The sequence below is a fragment of the Acanthochromis polyacanthus genome, chromosome 16 (assembly GCF_021347895.1).
Source record: "Acanthochromis polyacanthus isolate Apoly-LR-REF ecotype Palm Island chromosome 16, KAUST_Apoly_ChrSc, whole genome shotgun sequence".
NCBI classification, from domain to species: domain Eukaryota; kingdom Metazoa; phylum Chordata; class Actinopteri; family Pomacentridae; genus Acanthochromis; species Acanthochromis polyacanthus.
This window is the reverse complement of record NC_067128.1, coordinates 703,507-723,449: the sequence shown is the minus strand read 5'-3', so window position 1 is coordinate 723,449 and position 19,943 is coordinate 703,507. Positions and strand designations below refer to the sequence as shown.

Here is a 19,943-nt window from a genome sequence, read left to right as displayed (position 1 = left end):
CTTCAGAACTCCTTCCTGAGAGCTCCAAAGACAGTGAATGTTTTAAAAAGGCCTGAAGACCTTTCTGTTTAACAAAGCTTTTAATCAAACCCTGAAAATGTTATTTTTATTTTACCTGCTTGTTTTGTTTCTATCCTTTTCTATCTTTAATGTTCAGATTTTGCTTAACCCTGGTGTCATCCTGCAGGTCAAATTGACCCGTTTTAAAGTTTTCATTTTCAACATTTCCAGGGACATTTTAAAGCATATTTTGGTGGGAAAAAAAGAAATGTTAATCCATTGAAATTCCCTGGATTTTGGTTGATTTTTATGTGAATGTTCTTAAAGAAAATATTTGAAGTTTTACTGATATTTATGGAATCACTTTAGATATTTTTAGGATTTTTTGTAAGATTTTTACTCATTTTTTCAAGATATTTACAAGAATTCTCTTGCCAAATTTGGGGGATTATATTTAAATAAAACTTTTAAGGAATTATTGGAATTTTCTTCCTGAAGGTTTTGCAAATTTTCAGAAATTTGGGGAATTCTTGGGCTGAATTTTTGGATTTTTTTCAGACAAGGAAACAATATTTTTTGGTGCCTGTAAATGAGGACAACAGGAGGGTTAAATGAAAAGTGCATTACAAATAATATGTATTATTATTATTGTTAATGTTATTATAAGGCTGGATGCATACTTTCTGCATCCACTAATATGCAGGGTAATGTAAACAACGTCATCTCCTGAAGTTCATGAGGACATCAGAAACATCTTAGTGGACTAGAAAAGTAGTTTAGCAGCAACAGCTATGTGTGTGTGTGTGTGTGTGTGTGGCCATGTGTGTGTCCATGTGTGTGTGTCCACTGCAGAAGGTAATCAACACTTTACTTGTACATGCATAATGCCAGGCATGTACATACATACGCATACAACCATGCAGTCACACATTCATACATTTCTGCATGCACATCACAGATGTATGTAAATGCATGCATATGTGCAGTTTTGTCAGCAGTTTTATTGTCGTACTTTCTGTGTTCATCCAGACAGATAAATATCCATGTATGTGTGGAGTGCACAGTGATGAATTATTGCTAATATAAATTCCATTTTAACACAGTTTAACATGTGCAAATACATGTTTACATGCATCTATACCCACTACATGTGTACTTGCTGGAGATATTACATGTATGCTGCAGAGATTAGCACCATGCTAAAGCTGAACATCAGAATGTCGTCTCCTAGCACGTTGTTAGCATTAGATCAGTTCCTATCTAACCTGACTGCTGCTCCTAAAATCATTCCTCTCTGTTGCTGTCCTGTAAAACCAACTGCCCCCCAGTCGTTGTAAATGTTTGCTAGGTGGTCGGTCCAGCCGGTCCAGCCGGTCGCCAGCGGCCTGTGAAAGCTACCCGGTGGCGTTAACGGGTGAAATAAGAAAGGAAGGAGTCGTGTATGGTTCAGGATCAGGCTGGGACTCCAGGCCTCAGCTACTCTCAACCCTAAAATCCCTGCTGACTGGATGTCTGGTGGAGAGGGTGCAGACAGCCGACACTAATCCGGCCTCTCAAACACACACACACACTGAAAACACTGCTTGATCTCCATGCAGGCTATTCCTCATGTGATGTTGGGGGTTGATATGCTGCATGTAATGGTGTCAGCAGTTTGATTCCAGGAGTTGCTGAGCCGTTTTCATTTGTTGATGGAGCTTCAAGGAGGACGTTCTTGGTCTGAATTGGATTAATGGCAGAAACTCTGATATTAAAATGTCCAGTGAAGACGTAGACGAGTGGATCGTGATGTCTGACTGAGAATCCTGTCAATTTTAATAATATTTCACTGTTGGAAACTGCATTTTATTTGCAGTGTTATCAGAATCAGAATCAGCTCTTTTGAGCTGTTGGTGTCACCCTGGAATATGGAAAGAAAATAGTAATAATAAAAAACTATAGAAAGAACAGGGGGAAAATAGAAGTAATAAAAATAAATATAAGACAATATATACAGATATTTACAAGGTAGAAAGGAACATATAAACACAGTAGTGCAAAATGACAATTGCACATTTATTTGTGATGCAGGAAGATGCTGAGACAAAAGTGTATATTTATGCAAAAAAATATCTGATTTGCATGTGTTGTTTGTGTTTTATGAGGGCAGGATTCATGTGATGGATGCACATCACATGCACAAACACAGAGATCAGTGAGAGCTTCAGACAGACAGACAGACAGACAGTGGATGCTGCTGCTGCTCTGGTAACCTCTCACCTAGATCATCCTTTTGTGCACGGCGCGCTGCGGGCTTATATCTGTGCGCTCTGCCCAGCTGTCATCCCCGGCATTGGTCCGCTGAGCAGACGCACGTAGGCGCGTATCCGACCGACCAACCCCCTTTTTCCTCCGGCAAGCAGACCGATCAGGAGCCGGCGAGCGGCGGGACGGAGCCAGGGCGAAGCGACGGAGCCGCGGCTGCAGCTCGGACCGGGACGGAGCTTCTGCTTTCCAGCAGACGGAGTGAGTATTAATGCGCTGTTTGCGCCATCCGGAGCCGCGGTTTTTGCGCAGAAAACACGGCGGAGAGTGTTGTTTTTCTGTGAGCGGTGTGAGGGGGGAGGGACCGGGGTGTTTCACCGGATCTCAGTCTGCGTCGCCGGGTGGAGATCAGAGATGAAGCGGAGGGATGAGGGGCAGCCATAAACAGCAGCGTTATCAAAACAATTCAGCTTTATAATTATATTTAATAACTGCTCATGGCTTCATTTCCAGCTCTAACCATCGTGTGCGTCAAACTGCAGCAGCGCGTCCAGCGACTCCGGGATTTTAGCGCCTTCTAATAAAACGTGCGTTTTTACGCATCTAAAAGAGGAGCTAAACTGCATTTAATTTGTATTTTTATGACATTTTTCTGTTGCTGTTGTTGAATTTAACAGCCCTGTCGGACACAACCTGCGGTTTCATGTTTAAATCTTCTCTCCTCTCCGCGTCTTGTGCGTAATTTTGCGTTTTCTTTGCGCCTTTACGCTACTTTGCGTTAACCCGGGTTATTTCCAGCCGGATCCTCGTCCAGCTCAGTCCCTCCCGGACAAACTCGTGTCCGAACACGTTGTCAAAACGGGGGTGTGTACCGGAGGAAGCAGGCCGCAGCCAATCAGCGGCCTCGTCCCGCCCACACGGTGCCGCTTGTTTACTACTGAAGCCCGGCGCTGATTGGACGAGAGGAGGGAAAAGCAAGCTTTGCGCTGCGTTCAGGTGCGCTGGAATAAATGGGAGAACTGAGTTTTCTAGCCTAAAACCCCATCAGGAGGAGGTTTCCAAGGAGTAAACAGGCTCCACATGTATATATAAAGCAACAATAATTAGCAAAATTCTCTTATCTACTAAAGTGAACCACTGCTTTCTTTTTAACACAGCAGTTTATTACACAATATATGCAACATTAAGAATATAAATACGATTTAAAGCGTAGCTGCGTTCAGGTACTGATTTATCAGACAGCTGTTTGTTGATCTAGATGAATTTTTAATCATTTTAATGAACATAAATAAATAAAAACAGAGTAAATAGTACAGATATTAATATTACTTTTTAGTACCTAAAGTGATCATTTTTGGTCAGTTTAATACTTTTTAATTGATTCGATTTAAAAAAATGAGAAATGTTGCTTATTTTGAAAAAACCTGACAAACATGTTTACTAAAGCTCATATTTTTATGATCAGCCAGTAATTATCTGTAAATTATTAATGGAACGGATTAATCAGTTGATCTTTTCTGTGATGCATTTTATTTTTTTGGTAAACTGTAAAACCTGTAAAAGATCATTTCAGAATCTAAAGCAGCTAATTTTTTGTTAAATAATTCATCTATTGACAAAATTTAAAAGGTAATTCTTTGGCTGTCGATTAATTGATTAATCAGTTAATTGTTTGTGATCTGTGGTGCATTTACTTACTTTTGTTTTTTATCTGTGTAATATTTTCTCCAAATATGAACAGTGTCCTTCACACTATTCCAGACACCTTACAGCTGCTTATTTTGTCCTGTAAACAGCATAAATACAAAAGATCCTCAAATAAATGTATATTTTTGCTAAACGTTATTAATCTGTCAGAATCTGAGGAGGAACTTTCCGTTGATCGGTTAATCAATAACTGCTTCTGATCTGTTTTATGCTTTGGGCATTTATTTTTCTTTGCCTTTTCCCTGTGGTTCTCGTTGAGTTTGAGGGCCTAAAAATACCAGACTACCTGAGAAACACAACAAATCACGGCTCGTGGACGCTGCCCAGCCGTCCAAACATCCCGTCTGGATTATTCCTACGCACCCTGAACACAGCATCGCCCCCATTTTACCTCTGTGGGCGACAGGCCACAGTGAATGTACCCTAATGTCAGATTATGTCTGTGGAACGCGTTCTCGGTCACGTACTTGACCAGAGAACACAACTTCGGTCATATTCCCGTCTCCGTAAATCGCTCCTGTTTCCTGTGAATTCCTGCAGTAATGTTCAGATCTCCTGTGGAGCTGCTGCTCTGCTCCGTCACACTCCGAGATGCAAGATGGAACGACTGTTTGCCAACAAGCTGCCGTCTGTTCAGATCAACATATTTATTCACCAGAGAAGCACAATATTTATTATCTGACGGCACGGCTCATTAGGAACCCATCCTCCTGAGGGGAGACAACAGCGAGCCTTCATCTCTGAGGGTTTTCAGAAGGAAACTACAGATTTTACAGCAGAAGTCACTCATGGAGGACAGTATTAAGGTGAAATAGTCTGACAGGTTAAAGGGGCACGCCACTGAATCCTTGAACAGGTCTGAGGATCCTGTGGAACGCTGTAGTGAAATGTTTTCATGCTGTTTGTCTGCAGGGAGCGTGACGCTGTGCTGAGTCCCTTCACTGGTTGCAGCAGCACCATGGCAGCTATGGGACCCGAGGACAGAGCTGGAGTCGGTCCAGACGGGACGGCAGGCTGTCCCCCAGAACAACAGACCTCCAGGACCGACGGGCAGCAGACCGTGGTGAGGGACGACGCTCCGTCCAGCCTCACTGAGACGACCGAACCTCGTATTTCTGGAATTATTTTCTAGATTCTCTCCGTTATCTACCAGCTCTCAGTCATCTGGAACTGAACCATAGAGGGGTTTACTTTATGATCAGCACAACAACGAGACACAGAAGGACAAAAATGAGACAAACCACATGAAACAGTCAAAAAATTAGACAAAAAAGTTACAGAGCGACAAAAAAGGAAAAAAATGACAAAATTATAGACAAAAAACACAAGCGAAAGAAATAGGAAACAAAACGATAAAGACATGAGACAAACGACAAAAGTCTGACAAAAAACAACAAAAACAAAACAAAATATGACAACACAAAACAAAACAGAGGCAAAAAATAAACAAAAATGTTACAAAGCAACAAAAGTGATGCAAAAACAATGAATAAAGCAAAACAAAATGACAACAATGAGAAAAAAATGACAAAAAATGAGGCAAACAACCCAAAACACACAAAAAAGAGATAAAAATTTATAAAAAAGTTAGAAACAACAAAAAAATGGACAAATGACAAAAATGAGACAAAAACATTACACAATTGACAACACAAAAAATGACAAATGTGAGACAAACGACACAAATAAGACAAAAAAACAACAAAAACAGGCAAAGTATTACAAAATGACAAAAGAACAAAGAACAATCTAGTATTTTACTTTCTGATCCAAACAACTTGTCATGGTCTGTAAATGATTTTAAATTTATAGTTTTACTGATTTACAATCTGCAGTTAATGTCTTCTCTGGAGTTTTTACACTTTGAGGGCCGGATTGGACCCTCTGGAGGACCACTTTTGGACCACGGGCCTCATGTTGGACACCCCTGCAGTAAAATGAAAAAGGCCACGCCCACAAAGTTCAAACCCTGACCGATAAAAACACACAGACGGGATCGTCATTGTTCTGCCGGTCAGATCCTGGCAGCTTTTCGTACGTTTCTCTGGCAGATCTCTCCGTCTGCAGGCATGACGCCACAGATGGACAGGAAATATTCTCTTAGCTGCTCTGTTGGCGGCAGCGGCTCGGCTGCAGCGTATCAAAGAGTAAACAGCTTAACCCAGATCAGGTCTGGAGGGAGTCGCTGGAGCTTCATGTTGGAGCAGAGCGACACGCTAAGCTCAGCCAGCAGCTCATCATGTTCCCTCCCTCTGAAGGTGTTCGCTCAGCCCTGCCTCCACGCTGAGAAGACCAAGACGTCCGGCTGGACCAACCTGGCCGCTCCGCTGCAGAGCATGGGACCCACAATGCACCTGGGCAGCAGGTGTGGAGAGGCTCCGTACAGGTGAGGAGAGCTCCAGGTAGCAGCCCAGTGATGTCATCAAACCACATCTAATCAGATTCTCTTCATCGGTCCTCCAGTTTCCGCAGCCCGGAGTCGGTGGAGATGGACGAGATCATGGCAGCGATGGTCCTCACCAGCCTGTCCTGCAGTCCGGTGGTCCAGAGTCCTCCACAGACGGATCCAGGACCAGGTCTGTCTCTGATCAGCCTCTGATTCTGCATAACTGATGGCTTTACTGGTGAAGCTAATGATGCTCTGTAGATCCATCAGGTACCGTTTATTAAAGGTGAACGTCGGGTTGCCAGGTTCTGAAAAATCCCCCTGATGGGAGTTTCTGTTTTCTGTCTCCACCAGTTCAATCTGTGTGATATTTTAAATGAACCAGCTCATTTCTTAGAGAATATAGCATCGTAGGTTTCTAATCTTAACGCTTTAGCTAGCTGGGTTATTCAGTTTTTATGGATAATATTGTAGATTTTTGGACTGTAGGATGATTGTAGGATTTGTACAGCTGCTGTTCAACAGAAGAAATGATTAGAATATATATAGTATAATTATTTCTGCTAAATGAGCGTCACACAGATTAGACAGTCTGTTTCTATCACTGCTGATCAGAATGCTGACATTTAAAGAATATGAATATAAAGTTCTTTATAATAATGTGAATATTTATTATTACACACAAACAGCACAAGTCTGTCTGGAGCTGCTCTATGTGACTGAATTAAATATGCTTTAGGAGGACAGCATTATTTACTTCCTATAAACATTTCCACAGCATCATCCCATAATAAACATGGAGGGGACGGCCCTGAGCTTCAAATAGAACTTTTAGATTCTTCTCTCTGCTGTTCTACTCCTTAATGTCACCTTTTTGCATTTTTTACATAAAATTCATCAGATCAGTCTGTGTTTATCAAGTACACAGAAATATGTAAGAAAAGTTTGTGTTCAGGAGCTGCAATGAGCCACAACCAGCTGCTAGTTCTTAGTCTATTAAACTACATGAATGTAAAAATCTGACAGAACTGCAATATTTACTGGAGCAGCTGCTGTATCATCAGATCTGTTTTTATGTTAAATCTTGACTTTCTCTCAGTGAGAGCTGCTCTTTGATTTAATAGGAGTTTGTTTTCCAGTAATTACTAACCGTGACGACAGGAGACATGCAGAAAATAGAATTCTTGGTACTTTGGATTTTTTTGGATAAAGAAAATATGTGAAAACAGGACAGAGAGTAGATGCTGATCATTTAATGGTCGTTCTCTGGAGGACAAACACAGCGGTTGCTGCTGTCCTCCCAGAACATCTGGAATCCAAACTATCAGGTATATATTTTATGGACTGTATATGATGGAGTCTCACCTCTATGACTGAACCTTCTCCTCCTCCAGTCGCCTCCTCGTCCTCCACCGACATGGAGTGTGGCGGCGGTGAGCTCTCCGACAGCGGCAGCAGCGGCTACTGGAGCTGGGACCACGGCAACGTAAGCCCCGCCCCCTCACCGTCCGTCACAGAGATGGACAGCAGCCCTGACGAAGGCCTGCACATGGAGCTGGAGCAGGGGGAGGAGCTTACTGCCAAAAAGCCAAAGGTACAGCCACAGGTATGAACACAGTCATTTACACAGTTAAATACAAAGGTACATCCACAGGAACATACACAGCTATAAAGACAGGTACAAACACAGGTATAAAGACAGGTACAAACACAGCTATAAAGACAGGTACAAACACAGGTATAAAGACAGGTACAAACACAGGTATAAAGACAGGTACAAACACAGGTATAAAGACAGGTACAAACACAGGTATAAAGACAGGTACAAACACAGCTATAAAGACAGGTACAAACACAGGTATAAAGACAGGTACAAACACAGCTATAAAGACAGGTACAAACACAGGTATAAAGACAGGTACAAACACAGCTATAAAGACAGGTACAAACACAGGTATAAAGACAGGTACAAACACAGGTATAAAGACAGGTACAAACACAGGTATAAAGACAGGTACAAACACAGGTATAAAGACAGGTACAAACACAGGTATAAAGACAGGTACAAACACAGGTATAAGACAGGTACAACAGGTATAAGACAGGTACAACACAGCTATAAAGACAGGTACAAACACAGGTATAAAGACAGGTACAAACACAGGTATAAAGACAGGTACAAACACAGGTATAAAGACAGGTACAAACACAGCTATAAAGACAGGTACAAACACAGCTATAAAGACAGGTACAAACACAGGTATAAAGACAGGTACAAACACAGCTATAAAGACAGGTACAAACACAGGTATAAAGACAGGTACAAACACAGCTATAAAGACAGGTACAAACACAGCTATAAAGACAGGTACAAACACAGGTATAAAGACAGGTACAAACACAGCTATAAAGACAGGTACAAACACAGGTATAAAGACAGGTACAAACACAGGTATAAAGACAGGTACAAACACAGGTATAAAGACAGGTACAAACACAGCTATAAAGACAGGTACAAACACAGCTATAAAGACAGGTACAAACACAGGTATAAAGACAGGTACAAACAGCTATAAAGACAGGTACAAACACAGGTATAAAGACAGGTACAAACACAGCTATAAAGACAGGTACAAACACAGGTATAAAGACAGGTACAAACACAGGTATAAAGACAGGTACAAACACAGGTATAAAGACAGGTACAAACACAGCTATAAAGACAGGTACAAACACAGGTATAAAGACAGGTACAAACACAGCTATAAAGACAGGTACAAACACAGCTATAAAGACAGGTACAAACACAGCTATAAAGACAGGTACAAACACAGGTATAAAGACAGGTACAAACACAGCTATAAAGACAGGTACAAACACAGGTATAAAGACAGGTACAAACACAGGTATAAAGACAGGTACAAACACAGCTATAAAGACAGGTACAAACACAGCTATAAAGACAGGTACAAACACAGGTATAAAGACAGGTACAAACAGCTATAAAGACAGGTACAAACACAGGTATAAAGACAGGTACAAACACAGCTATAAAGACAGGTACAAACACAGGTATAAAGACAGGTACAAACACAGGTATAAAGACAGGTACAAACACAGGTATAAAGACAGGTACAAACACAGCTATAAAGACAGGTACAAACACAGCTATAAAGACAGGTACAAACACAGGTATAAAGACAGGTACAAACACAGCTATAAAGACAGGTACAAACACAGCTATAAAGACAGGTACAAACACAGCTATAAAGACAGGTACAAACACAGCTATAAAGACAGGTACAAACACAGGTATAAAGACAGGTACAAACACAGCTATAAAGACAGGTACAAACACAGGTATAAAGACAGGTACAAACACAGGTATAAAGACAGGTATAAAGACAGGTACAAACAGCTATAAAGACAGGTACAAACACAGGTATAAAGACAGGTACAAACACAGCTATAAAGACAGGTACAAACACAGGTATAAAGACAGGTACAAACACAGGTATAAAGACAGGTACAAACACAGGTATAAAGACAGGTATAAAGACAGGTACAAACACAGCTATAAAGACAGGTACAAACACAGCTATAAAGACAGGTACAAACACAGGTATAAAGACAGGTACAAACACAGCTATAAAGACAGGTACAAACACAGGTATAAAGACAGGTACAAACACAGGTATAAAGACAGGTATAAAGACAGGTACAAACACAGCTATAAAGACAGGTACAAACACAGGTATAAAGACAGGTATAAAGACAGCTATAAAGACAGGTACAAACACAGGTATAAAGACAGGTACAAACACAGCTATAAAGACAGGTACAAACACAGCTATAAAGACAGGTACAAACACAGGTATAAAGACAGGTACAAACACAGCTATAAAGACAGGTACAAACACAGCTATAAAGACAGGTACAAACACAGGTATAAAGACAGGTACAAACACAGCTATAAAGACAGGTACAAACACAGGTATAAAGACAGGTACAAACACAGGTATAAAGACAGGTATAAAGACAGGTACAAACAGCTATAAAGACAGGTACAAACACAGGTATAAAGACAGGTACAAACACAGCTATAAAGACAGGTACAAACACAGGTATAAAGACAGGTACAAACACAGGTATAAAGACAGGTACAAACACAGGTATAAAGACAGGTATAAAGACAGGTACAAACACAGCTATAAAGACAGGTACAAACACAGCTATAAAGACAGGTACAAACACAGGTATAAAGACAGGTACAAACACAGCTATAAAGACAGGTACAAACACAGGTATAAAGACAGGTACAAACACAGCTATAAAGACAGGTACAAACACAGCTATAAAGACAGGTACAAACACAGCTATAAAGACAGGTACAAACACAGCTATAAAGACAGGTACAAACACAGGTATAAAGACAGGTACAAACACAGGTATAAAGACAGGTACAAACACAGCTATAAAGACAGGTACAAACACAGGTATAAAGACAGGTACAAACACAGGTATAAAGACAGGTACAAACACAGGTATAAAGACAGGTACAAACACAGGTATAAAGACAGGTACAAACAGCTATAAAGACAGGTACAAACACAGGTATAAAGACAGGTACAAACACAGGTATAAAGACAGGTACAAACACAGGTATAAAGACAGGTACAAACACAGGTATAAAGACAGGTACAAACACAGCTATAAAGACAGGTACAAACACAGGTATAAAGACAGGTACAAACACAGCTATAAAGACAGGTACAAACACAGGTATAAAGACAGGTACAAACACAGGTATAAAGACAGGTACAAACACAGGTATAAAGACAGGTACAAACACAGGTATAAAGACAGGTACAAACACAGCTATAAAGACAGGTACAAACACAGGTATAAAGACAGGTACAAACACAGCTATAAAGACAGGTACAAACACAGGTATAAAGACAGGTACAAACACAGGTATAAAGACAGGTACAAACACAGGTATAAAGACAGGTACAAACACAGGTATAAAGACAGGTACAAACACAGGTATAAAGACAGGTACAAACACAGGTATAAAGACAGGTACAAACACAGGTATAAAGACAGGTACAAACACAGGTATAAAGACAGGTACAAACACAGGTATAAAGACAGGTACAAACACAGCTATAAAGACAGGTACAAACACAGGTATAAACAGGAACATCTACAGGTATAAACAGGAACATCTACAGGTATAAACAGGAACATCTACAGGTATAAACAGGAACATCTACAGGTATATATCTGTGTATATACCTCAGTTGCACATTATCGGCATATCGATTATCATAAATAAATATAAAGCTGTTGCTCTGTAGAGTGGACTCCTCCAGTGTGTGATGAAAGCAGAGACTGTGTTTTCCTTCCTCTTTGCTCTCTCCTCTCCTCTACCTGACCCGTTGTCTTTTTATTTCCCTCCAGAGCTCGTTCAGAGGTGTGTACAGATGTCTGTGGCCCAGCTGTGGAAAAGTTCTCACATCTTCAGTGGGAATAAAGAGACACATTCGAGTGCTGCATCTGGGGTGAGCTGCCGTCTCACGTTTTAATCTGCATGTATGATCAGTTCTTATTATGGGTGAGGAACACGGTGAGGACATGTTAAAGTCATTTTTTTTATAAATCTGGTGCTGGCGAATTTAAAAGTCCATTTCACTGAGCCGGTTTCTGCACATTGTTCCTCACTGTGGGCTCGTTTTCACTGCAGTATGAACTCCTGCACCTCTATGGGAACAGAACAACCAGGACTAGAAATAATGTGCAGGAAAACAAAGCTGCAATGCCAGAAATCATAAACAAAAAGACAAAAATTGAATTTCTATGATTATTACTTTTACAAAAATGTAAAAATCTTTTTTCATTTTTCAACTTCCCAAAGCTGATTCTACATAACATGGATGTTTGACGACTTAAATCTGTATTTATTCCCATTGTTGTGTCCTATTAGCTCTGTGGGAACACTGCCTGCAGTTCAACCCAGTTAAGGCTGAAATGTCCCAAACTTTTGTCACACATCAGGTTTAGATTGTGACAGAATCTGGAACAAACAGTCTTTGTTTGGGGAGTTTTTCAGTGAGACATGCAGAATAATATGTCAGTATTAAAGTTCAATTTGTTTAAGTTTTCCCTCAAAACATTCAGTCTGAACATTTCAAATGTGATGACTCTTTGTGTTTTTGGCTCTGATAGTGTCATTTTACTGGTTAAAAAAGAAAGCATGTCTTTAAACCTGGCGGCAGGTTTTAGGTTCAGAGTACAGTTTCCTGTCTGCCCAGAACTGACAGAACGCCCCCCCCTATTTTGAGAATCATTTTCCACAAAGAAAAGCAGAAATTTCCAAATATTAAATGTGGATTCACAAGCAGGAAGAGTAAAATAAGTCTAATCTGGAGCTATAAAGAATGAATCTACAGGCTTTTTATTTACGCTGATAGAAAACAGACATAAATGAGGTTCAGTTCTAAACATTAACTCAGTTTTCTGCAGGATTCTCACGTAGTATTTTTCCCGTCATGCAGTTTTAATGAAGCACTAAAAATAAAGAGGTGAAGTGGTGAAATAAGGCCTGCTTTAGTGGATTATATCATTGGTGGCTTCAGGTTTGTGGGTATTCCAGTGTTTGAGGATTGTGTGTGCACGGGTTGGTCTGAGCTGGAACCAGACAGTTTAGTGTTTTAGAACATTTCTCAGCTGAAAAACAACATTAAAAAAACAGGAGGGAATAAAACTTTCAGGTTGTGGAAGAGCACTGACTGGTTAGAGGGAGAGCGTCTGTCTGGGCTGCAGTGAGTGCTGCGTTCACTGACACTAAAAACCTCCCTGTGTACCTGAACGCAGCAGTGGGTCGGACCAGTCCCAGAGGGAGGAGGACTTCTACTACACCAGGATCTCCTGTGAGACGGTGGACGCCGGCTCCGGTCCGGCTCCTCCCCAGCAGGCTCTGGGCCCGGCTCCGTCCCCTCATCTCAGCTGGGCCTCCTGTGGTTCTCCTCCAGGCTCTGAGCTCCACATCCCTCCGGCTCACAGGCCCAGGTCCAACTCCAGCTCCGGGCCGGGCCCCAGCAGGCCCAGTCCGCTCAGCCAGTCGGCCCCCAGCAGCTTCTGGCAGATCCACTCGGAGCATCACTACCAGGTGGGCGAGGCGGCGCTGCTCAGGTTAAACTGGCAGGAAGGTGGTCTGTGAGATGGAGAAAATATAAAACTGTAGTAACGTCTAGAAGGGTTTGGTTCTGCTAAATCCTCTCGACTGACCTGAGTCTAGTTTTGGGAATGATTTATAAAGACTATTTTAAAACAGCAACACAATGCCATGATATAAAATACAACAAAACGTAACGATTCTAAGACAAATGTGAATAAAAGAGCACAATATAAACGGTAGGAAAATAATAAGAATGAAAAACAATAAAGTAAGGCTGTCTAGCTCCATTTGAATCAAATACCAGAAAGAAGAGTTGATAAAAGTTCTCACATGTTTATAATTAATCCTGAAACAGCCTCTGGAAGGAATTAATCCTGGTGTTCTGTGATCACTCAGGAGGTTACACTAATACCAAAATATATCTTTTTTTTCCATTTAATGAGTAAAACAAAAAGAAAGGCAAGATCTTTTAAGGACAGTCAGCAGGACCACCCTAACTCGAGTTATTTACAAATCATGTTTTAAAAAATAGTTTTCTATACAAATGGAACGTCCTTTGACAAAAAATAAATCTGTATAGGCTGCATTGATATTTTGGAAGCAGATTTTGTGGCGTTCTGGACAGATGAGGAAATCTAAACGTTAGCTTAGCTTAGCATAAAACCTGAATGATGTTGATCTTCTCATCAAACTTTCAGCAAGAAACTAAATCAACGTGTTTCCAAAAAGTCTTGATGGAATTTGGAGAAAATTATTAATAGAAATAGTTCCATTTATTGTTTATAGTATTGATCATTATGGGGCTTATTTACACTAAATTACAAATATTCTAATCTCTTAAAAGCTAATCTGGTTCCTCCAGTCTCTGGTATGTTCTGTGTCTTTACTTTGACCAGAGGATAATTAGTGAGGTTTCTGCTCATCCAGCTGTAAAACCTCAAATGACACTCGCCCACCTCTAATAATTAAATTAGTCCTAATTTGAATGTTTTTTATGCTTTGTGACTGTCTGTTTGCCGGCTGTTCAAGCCTGACTAGAAAATTGCTCTGAGAATTTCTGTAACTTCGGCGAATGTTGGAGATCATGTGGAGCTTTGGCACATGTGGAGTTTTTAGTTATTCATTGTTTGATAAATGCTTGTTTACTTCCCAGAACCGGAGTTCTCTGCAGGACGGCGGTGTTTTGGGGAATGAAATTGACTGAGGGCAATGAAAGCAGACAGCACGGTCCTTGTTAGCATGAATTATTAAATGTTAGTCATAGATTTTAGTGTGTGAGGACAGGAATCTAATCTCCAAACATCACGTTTTCCTCTTTCTCATGCAGGGCTGAAATGCAGTAAGTTTTGTTTTCAGTGAAAGTAGGCCGTGCATGAAAACAGAAAGGTTCTCCCTTTCTGAGAAATACCACGGCTAGGACATTAGCTTGATTTTACTGGAGTGTCACGTTACTCAGTGTTGTTTCAGAGGTCCTCCTCAGCCGGCGCCCCCCCAGCAGATCCCCCTCCACAGAGCCAATGAGCTACAACTTTGTTTATGCATCACAAAGCAGCACATTTCACTGGTGACCTGCATTTACCCTGCAACGCCGAGGCTGTAAATGGATGCTTTGTGACAGTGAGAGAGGAAGCTGTGGGCTTGCTCGCTCTCCCAGGCCGACGAGACTCTCAGCAGGCTGCAGAAGGCAGAAAATCGCTGCGTGGATTCTCACAGCGTTGTTCTGCAGCAGTTAGGACTGGATGTACACACATCCTGCATCACGCTTTGTATTAATTCACCCTGCATGTGCAATTTAAATTTAAAGTTTTTGCAAAAATGTCGCTTTCAAACTGCGTTTGTAGTGGGTTGAACTGAGGGTCAGAGCTCCTGGTGATGTTTCTGGATGTCTGCTGTGTTAAAGCCACACAGACGAGGTTTTGCCTGATGTTACAGTTAATGCGTCATATTTAGGTGTGGAGATATTTTCTGTCCTCTCCGTCTCATTGTGTCCACACTGTGGGATGGGATGTTAGGAATGCAGCCGCTTTGTTCAGACAGTTTAGGGAGTAGAACCAGGGCAGAGGGAGTGGAGCAGCTTCACAGAGAACATTTAAAGTGTGGGCTTTAGCTGTTTTGTTGCAGCATTGGGATAAAAAGGCTCAGATTGATATGTTTGTGGAACAACTTGGCAGTTTATCTGGTACAAGGAGAATAAAAATCTTATTGCAAATATAGGAATCTGAGAGTGGGGCGTCAGGGCTGAAGAACAGCTTTCATCTGATGAACCCCCACTGGCCTTTCAGATGGACTCAGGAATCCCTTCATCAACACCACCTCTCTGTCCACATGTCTTCATTATAATAAAGTGGACATTATTAAAATATTTCCTCATCCAGTGGACCTGCTATCGTTTAGGTCAGTTTGTTCAGAGCTATTTATGCATTAGTTTAAGGTAAATAGTATTTACATCTATCTATTACTCTCAGCTTTTAATTGCTTCATCTGTTAATCCACACGTTTAGCGAACAATTTCCACTGGTTATCCACAGCTTAGTTTGCTATTTTAGCTGTTTATCCACTAATAGTTATTAATCCATACTAATCATACTATTAGCTAACAAGCTGTTAGCTAATTCACAGTTTTAACCATAAGCTATGATATTAGCTCGCAATTTTAGCTAAATTATTAGCCACATATTTACACTGATAGCTATTTCATTAGCTCGCAGTTTCAGGCTTTCGTGTACTGTTAGCTTACAATTTCAACTTTTAGCTATCATATTAGCTAACAGTTTCAACTGTTAGCTGTACTTTTTGCTAAAACTTTCAACTGCCGACTGAACTTTTAGCTATTAGCCAGACTTTTAGCTAACGTTTCAACTGTTAGCTGTTCTAATCCTGGATATTTTCAACTGTTAGCTGTTATGTTAGCCAACAGTTTCAACCATAAACTTTGCTCTTTGCTAAAACGTTCAACTGTTAACTGTACTCTGGTTTTGAGTTCTTTTGTTCAGACATAGAAAATAATTAGGTAGATGGTAATTACCTTGCTTGCTGGACAGTTTCAGCGAACACTTGCATTTGCAGCACGCACAGTAGAGTCAGCCGTAACGTGTGGGCGTGGCTGGCCCGGCGGATCTGGCGGCGCTACGCAAATGCCGGCTGTCAAAATCATAGATATATGGTCAAAATCTGCCGGCTGACACGTCACAGGCTGACACGTCACACGCTGTCAGTGAGACGCTTCTGAGGAAGGCGAGAGTGTTCACCGAAACTGTCAAGCAAGCGAGGTAATCAGCATCTACCTAATTATTCTATGTCTGAACAAAAGAACTCCAAATCAATGTACTAATAGGAAGACACAATGAACGTTTCTGAGATATTAACTGAACTTTTAGCTCACAGTTTCAGCTGTTGTGATGTGATAAGTGCTGATGAACCCTTACCTCTATGGAGTGTTTTAGCATATTTAGTCCGTTGTTGGTTTTTCACTATGCATCAACACTGTTTTGATTCTAAAGTTATCTTGTAAACACAGTGAAGTCTTTGGTAGCTAACGAGCTAAATATTAGACTAACATTTACTAGGTAGTCAGAAACATGACTTCAGATTAGCACTAATTACCTCCATGTGTTATTGTATGTTCGTGTTTTTCCAACTCTTCCCTGCAGCCCTCATGTGCCCAAACAAACCTGTCATTTCATTTATTTTTTTATATGAAAAAGGTTGTTATCTTGCAGATGTGATAAATAACATCTCCTCTTTCCTTCCTCCTCCAGGCCTGTAGTCCTGTCCAGGTATCCGTGGCCCCCAGAAGCCCCGGCAGCCAGGGCTGGACCCCCTCCAGCTCCGTCTCTGGACACAGTAACCCTCCGGTGGGTCTTCCTTCCACCTTAATGTGTCTTTGTGTGCTGAAATAAGGGCGATTTGTACTTGAAATGAAGTGGTTTGGGCAAACATGCAGTGAAAACCTGGTTGTCAGAAACATCATTTAAACATATTGAGTCTGTCCAGGACCAGACACTTCTGATGGAGTATACCGCCCCCTAAAGACTCAATCATTAAAGAATCAATCAGACTTGATTTGTATAGCACTTTTACAACACTATGCTTTGATTAAGGTGCACCTAAGAAAGCAACATATGATGATATTATAAATAATGACAGTAAAAGAGGGACGAGGAGCTGCAGGAAACAATCATAAATATGTCTCATTAATTTCATGAATGAATTACAAACTTCAGAAGAGCAAAATAAGACAGTAATAGAAAGGTGAGGTTAGCTCTACCACTGACGTGCTCTCACCACGTTTTGGTCTGCTGCTGTTCTAAACGTAAATAAATAAATAAACGTGTGGTTTCTCGTCCTCAGATGGTGAAGCCTCGCTGCCGGTCCGTCAGCGTTGGAGAACAGTGGCTGCAACAGAACAGGCTGCAGCCGATGAGCGCGTCGCCTTCACGCAACCACTGCTCCTTCAGGTGAGAAGACCTGCTGCTAGCATTAAACATGACGGCGTGTTAGCTTAGCATGTTTAAACTTAAGGTATAAGTGAGGCTAATGGGACCATCCCAAACCTCCCTGAATCTGAGGCAGTCAGAATTATTGAGCTTTGAGATGATAACTGAACAGATAGACCGTTTCCTGTGTGTTAAGGCGCCTTCCTTTTTGATCTTTAAACGGGTTGTAAACGAAACTTTTCGACTAAATCTGGATTGATTTGGCCCTCGCCCACAATAGAACTTAAATCGATCAATGAATAATCAATTATCTTCATCTTTTTTGTCATCAGGTAATACACAGATCAGCTGTTAGTCAGAATGTAAAATCAGGTTTTCTATCAGAGCTGCAATGATAAATCTAGTAGCTGTCCAGGATTATATCAATCGGCAACTATTACTCAGTTTTTTGAGAAAAATAGGGTTTAAATTCTCTGATTCCAGCTCCTTAAATGTAAATATTTCCTGCTTTCTTTCCTCCTTTTTGACGTTAGACTTTAAACTCTGGGGCTGTGAACACAAGATCTTTGAGGACGATAACTCTGGGAAACAAAAACGTACATTTTAAGAACAAAAAGGCAAAATTCTCTAATTCAAACTGCTTAAAAGTGACTATTTTCAGGTTTCTGTAACCCTGTATGATAATAAACTGAATATCTTTGGGTTGTGAAAAAAGGAGACCTTTAAAGACGTCATGGTGGACTCTGGGAAACAAAAACCTGAATTATACCTCTGAAAGTAAGTCTCCATTCTCTGAGTCCAGCTTTTTGAATGTTAGCTGGTTTCCTAAACTGGATATTTATGTATTATGGATGTCATCTCGGGCTTTGGGAAACACTGATCAGCATTTATCACCATGTTGTGACTATTTAAACGCTTAATAAGTAATTGATTAATGGATAAAATAATCTACAGTGAAAACAGTCACATTTCTTTCTTCATTCCTGTGTCTGTCTTCTTGCTTTTCTGAGCCCCCTTGCTGATGTCAGACTGTATTTCCATGACATTTACTGACTCATCTCTGCGTTTGTACCAAGCCTGACCACATTAAGCGCCTCACTTCTCATCCTTTGTGATTTGCATCGTTCTGTGCAGGAAGGGTCGCGGGGAGGCCAAGAAGTGCCGTAAGGTTTACGGCGTGGAGCGTAAGGATCAGTGGTGCACCGCCTGCCGCTGGAAAAAAGCCTGCCAGCGTTTCCCCGACTAGAAAGAGAGAGAGACGATGGATGAGTGGAAACAGAGACTTTTATCAGACAGAGAATATAAATGGGCCCAGAGCCGTGGAGAAGAACCAGTTCTTTTACATGTGTTTTTTTTTAACTTTCAACCTGTTTTCTTTCTTTCCTAAAGGAATGCAAATGGACTTTTCTGTATCTTTGTAACCTGATCCTGAAATCTAAAGTCTGCGATGGTGCTAGCTGTTGACTGACTTTGACATGTGACGTGCTAAGCCTCCAGTACTCTCCTCCTTCTATCCAAAGCTCTTATTACTGCCCCTGTAGCTCCACTGTATTAGACCGCTACTTGGCTGTTTTCTTTATTCCCATCTTCTCCTCCGGTGGTCACAGTGGTTATGATGTACATTATATTGTGTGCTTTGAGTTACGTACGAGTATTTTATACCTTTTTTTATTGTCTCGTTGGGCCCTCGTATCGGGCAGACCGTTTTATTTTTTATTTTCATGTTCTTTGGCACTTTGTTGGAATATAAACTCACAAGAATAAGCTACATTTGGTTCGACTCAACCAAGTTCCTTCCGTGAAATGGGTTTCCTTCCTGCCCATGTGTCGGCACACACCAGTGTTAATGGTTTTAATCCGTGAAGCTGTGGAGTCATGGCGTCAGGGGGAAAGAGTTTGTAATAGCAATAAAAAGAGGAAATATATTGTCAAAAACATTAAAAAAAAGCACTGAGAATTTGAGAGGCTGTCTGCTGCTGTTTTCTCTTCT

The 19,943-nt window shown here is 40.9% G+C and overlaps 1 protein-coding gene across 5 annotated transcripts; it reads left to right on the top strand.

The window, feature by feature from the left end:
* Positions 1–2,228: 2,228 nt before the first annotated feature.
* On the top strand, positions 2,229–19,915 carry znf395b (zinc finger protein 395b). Of its 5 annotated transcripts, none has more exons than XM_051936602.1 (10): positions 2,229–2,505; positions 4,864–5,014; positions 6,210–6,337; positions 6,415–6,527; positions 7,732–7,931; positions 11,801–11,901; positions 13,217–13,508; positions 17,276–17,371; positions 17,868–17,974; positions 19,088–19,915. In XM_051936602.1, exons 2-10 carry the CDS (start codon positions 4,910–4,912, stop codon positions 19,197–19,199), a joined length of 1,254 nt encoding a protein of 417 aa, XP_051792562.1. In that variant the 5' UTR covers positions 2,229–2,505; positions 4,864–4,909; the 3' UTR covers positions 19,200–19,915. The 5 variants fall into 5 exon arrangements, with proteins under 5 accessions (XP_051792562.1, XP_022063574.1, XP_022063573.1 ...); XM_022207882.2 differs by having other exon boundaries at positions 2,230–2,505; positions 13,214–13,508; XM_022207881.2 differs by having other exon boundaries at positions 2,230–2,505; positions 7,732–7,943.
* The last annotated feature ends 28 nt before the right edge of the window (positions 19,916–19,943 follow it).